At 44.2% G+C, this 2,748-nt stretch overlaps 1 protein-coding gene across 1 annotated transcript; it reads left to right on the forward strand.

The window, feature by feature from the left end:
- Window positions 1-54: 54 nt before the first annotated feature.
- Window positions 55-2,488, forward strand: LOC121963448 (ras-specific guanine nucleotide-releasing factor RalGPS2-like; the record flags this gene model as incomplete). Its single annotated transcript, XM_042513733.1, has 6 exons — window positions 55-145; window positions 286-353; window positions 457-595; window positions 1,514-1,665; window positions 1,751-1,805; window positions 2,352-2,488. Coding segments are annotated over 6 exons (614 nt in total), but the record flags the coding sequence as incomplete, so codon positions are not given.
- Window positions 2,489-2,748: the final 260 nt, after the last annotated feature.

The following is a 2,748-nucleotide window of genomic DNA, read 5'->3' on the forward strand; positions in this document are numbered from 1 at the left end:
ACATTTATACATGTGCATTTATTTTAATATTTGTCGTCATCTTCCCTCTTTCAGATGTACCAGTGTTGCCTCATGTACAGAAGTATCTCAACTCAGTCAGGTACATCGAGGAGCTGCAGAAGTTTGTGGAGGATGACAATTACAAGTAAGAAGCCAAACTCAGATGGACTCTTTTTTAGTGGCCACGTTCTAATTTTGTTATTTGCTGCCTGCACAGTGCTCATCTGTGAGAAATTCACAGAAGACAAACTCAAGCTAATTGATTTATTGGTGTTCTTTATTCAGGTTGTCACAGAAGATTGAGCCAGGCACCAGCACACCACGAGCAAATGCCTCTAAGGAGGATCTTGTTGGTAAGTTGGGTGTTAGATGCAGAATCAAACCTGTTTATGATCTTTATTCTGTCTGTTTTTCCCAGTCTTTAAACCTGTCCTTACCTCCCACTCTTACCTACAGGCCAGGAAGCGTCAGCATCTCCTCTCTGCGGCCGTAAATGTATGGTAGCAGCTGAAGGAACCAAAGTCCCGGCCACGCCGCCCTCCCCCAGGAACCTGCTGCCCTACGGACACAGGAAGTGCCACAGCCTGGGCTACAAGTCAGTTTTAGTTTTTTTTAAATTATATTAGGTAAAAAAGCTGTGCTTTCATCAATAGGCATGTCGCGATACAAGATATTTAGTAGTCAATACTAGAAAAATTGCACAATTCTCATTACTCAATATCACAGTAAAAAAAAACAACCAATAAATCAGATTTACTTAAACATACAATCCTTTATTAAAACATTTAAATAGCATTTAACATCAAATGCAAAGTACTAATTTCTGTAGTGGTTTCATAAGATTTTGTAGTCGAGGAAGCAGATATTAATATGCACTAGCTTGCAGTATATTGTTTTTCTCCCCCATTGTTGTAGTTTTTTAGCACATGTAAGATGTGACGGCTGTTCTTTGTGGTTTGCTATTTGTCCCGCCCCTCCTCCAATTTGATTAGACGGGTGGGTAAAATGTGATGGTGACAAGCGCAGAGTTTTACCCAATGTTTAATAATTTTCAAGTCTCAGTGACCAGAAAAAAACATTAAATATGCAGCGCCCATCACACATTTCCCTGGTTTTACCTTAGTAAAGAATAAAAAAAATACCGTGGCCTCAGGAAAACACATTTTTTGTTGAGTTGGGGCAGAGCTGTCGCTGCAGCTGCACTCTTCCTCGCCGTCTTCCTCGTGTTGTTTTTTCATGCCGACTAGAAAACTTGTAAGCACATAAACTGTCCCTTCATATAAAAAGGATTGCATTGAAACTTGAGTACCATCACTTTTTCAGAATTTTGGCATCAAAATCGCACCAGTTTCGGTTGTTTTGACTTCTCTATTCATCAATCAATAATGCATCAATCTTTTGTTGGATCATGAAGATGATGGCCTAAAAACCCTTCAGAATTTATAAAACAATGTCATAATGCAAAATTACTTACCCCTGTCTTTTTTTCTACTGTGTCCTGTGCCTTTTATAGTTTTATCCATAAGATGAATACAGTCGAGTTTAAAAGTGCTACGTTCCCCAACGCTGGTTCTCGCCACCTGTTGGATGACAGTGTGATGGAAAGCCACAGTCCCACGAGGGGACAAGCAGAGAGCTCAACTCTGTCCAGTGGTATTTCACTTGGTAAGACAAAAACATCTATACTTGTTATCATGAGGCACAGTTTGTGTCTTTCAGAGTTTTTGTGATGATTTGTATGTGTTTACAGGGAGCAGTGAGGGCTCTGAGCTCAGTGAAGAGGTGTCTTGGCCGGCGTTTGAGAGGTAAGGTTACTTTGTCTGGGTCTGCGGTGCTTTTTCTTTTCATCACATCCACATGTAAGATCATAAATTCCCCCCATCCACGATGTGATTGCACAATTTTCAAAGCTCTGGCCTCAAGACACAAGCTATGCGAAACGATCGGCCATTAAAACTCACGCAGCGTCCAGCCTCGCTTTTTCAGCCTTGCAGCCAGGGCCGTCATGCCTCATCCCTCCACCGCTGCTCTCAGATGCTTCTGCTTCTGCGGCAGCCCGAAATGTATTATGAGCTTAACATTTAAATCCCCTAACCAGTAGTCCCTGCGTGCCAACAAGTGTCTGGAGCCACACTCTAGAATCAGCTGCCTGAAAATCTTCTTTCCAAAACTTCTTTAAACTGTTGAATAACCCTGTAAACACTCATTCATCAATTACTCCTCTAACCCAATGACCGCTCCTCCATCCAGCCCTAACCCATGCAATCTGAAGGGAAAAACAAAAACACCCTGACAGCCTTAACAGTGTCCCGTGCCGCCTATCCTATCCTGTCTTATCCCATTCTGAACAGGACTCGGTTCTATCACTCTCTGGGCCCAGTGACCCGTGTGGCCCGCATCCCCTACAGAGGAGTCCTGAGGCCCAGCAGGTACACTCATCCCGACCGGAAACCAACCTGACCTGAACCAAACCCTCTCTTATCCTCACTTCACGCCCCTCAGTCCCTGCCAGGGGCCGCTGTTTGCTGGTGCTTAGAGTGTGTGCGCGTGCTGGGATAATGTAGTGGTGGGAAAAGAGTGTGTGCCTGTGTGCCTGTGTGCCTGTGTGCCTGTGTGTGTGTGTGTGTGTGTGTGTGTGTGTGTGTGTGTGTGTGTGTGTGTGCGCGTGCGAGCGTGCGTGCGTGCGTGTGTGTGCACATGTGCGCATGAGTGCTGGTGAAATCACGAATCAGGTTAAGGGCAAAGGAT

This window comes from Plectropomus leopardus, unplaced genomic scaffold (assembly GCF_008729295.1).
Source record: "Plectropomus leopardus isolate mb unplaced genomic scaffold, YSFRI_Pleo_2.0 unplaced_scaffold11303, whole genome shotgun sequence".
In the NCBI taxonomy this organism is placed as follows: domain Eukaryota; kingdom Metazoa; phylum Chordata; class Actinopteri; order Perciformes; family Serranidae; genus Plectropomus; species Plectropomus leopardus.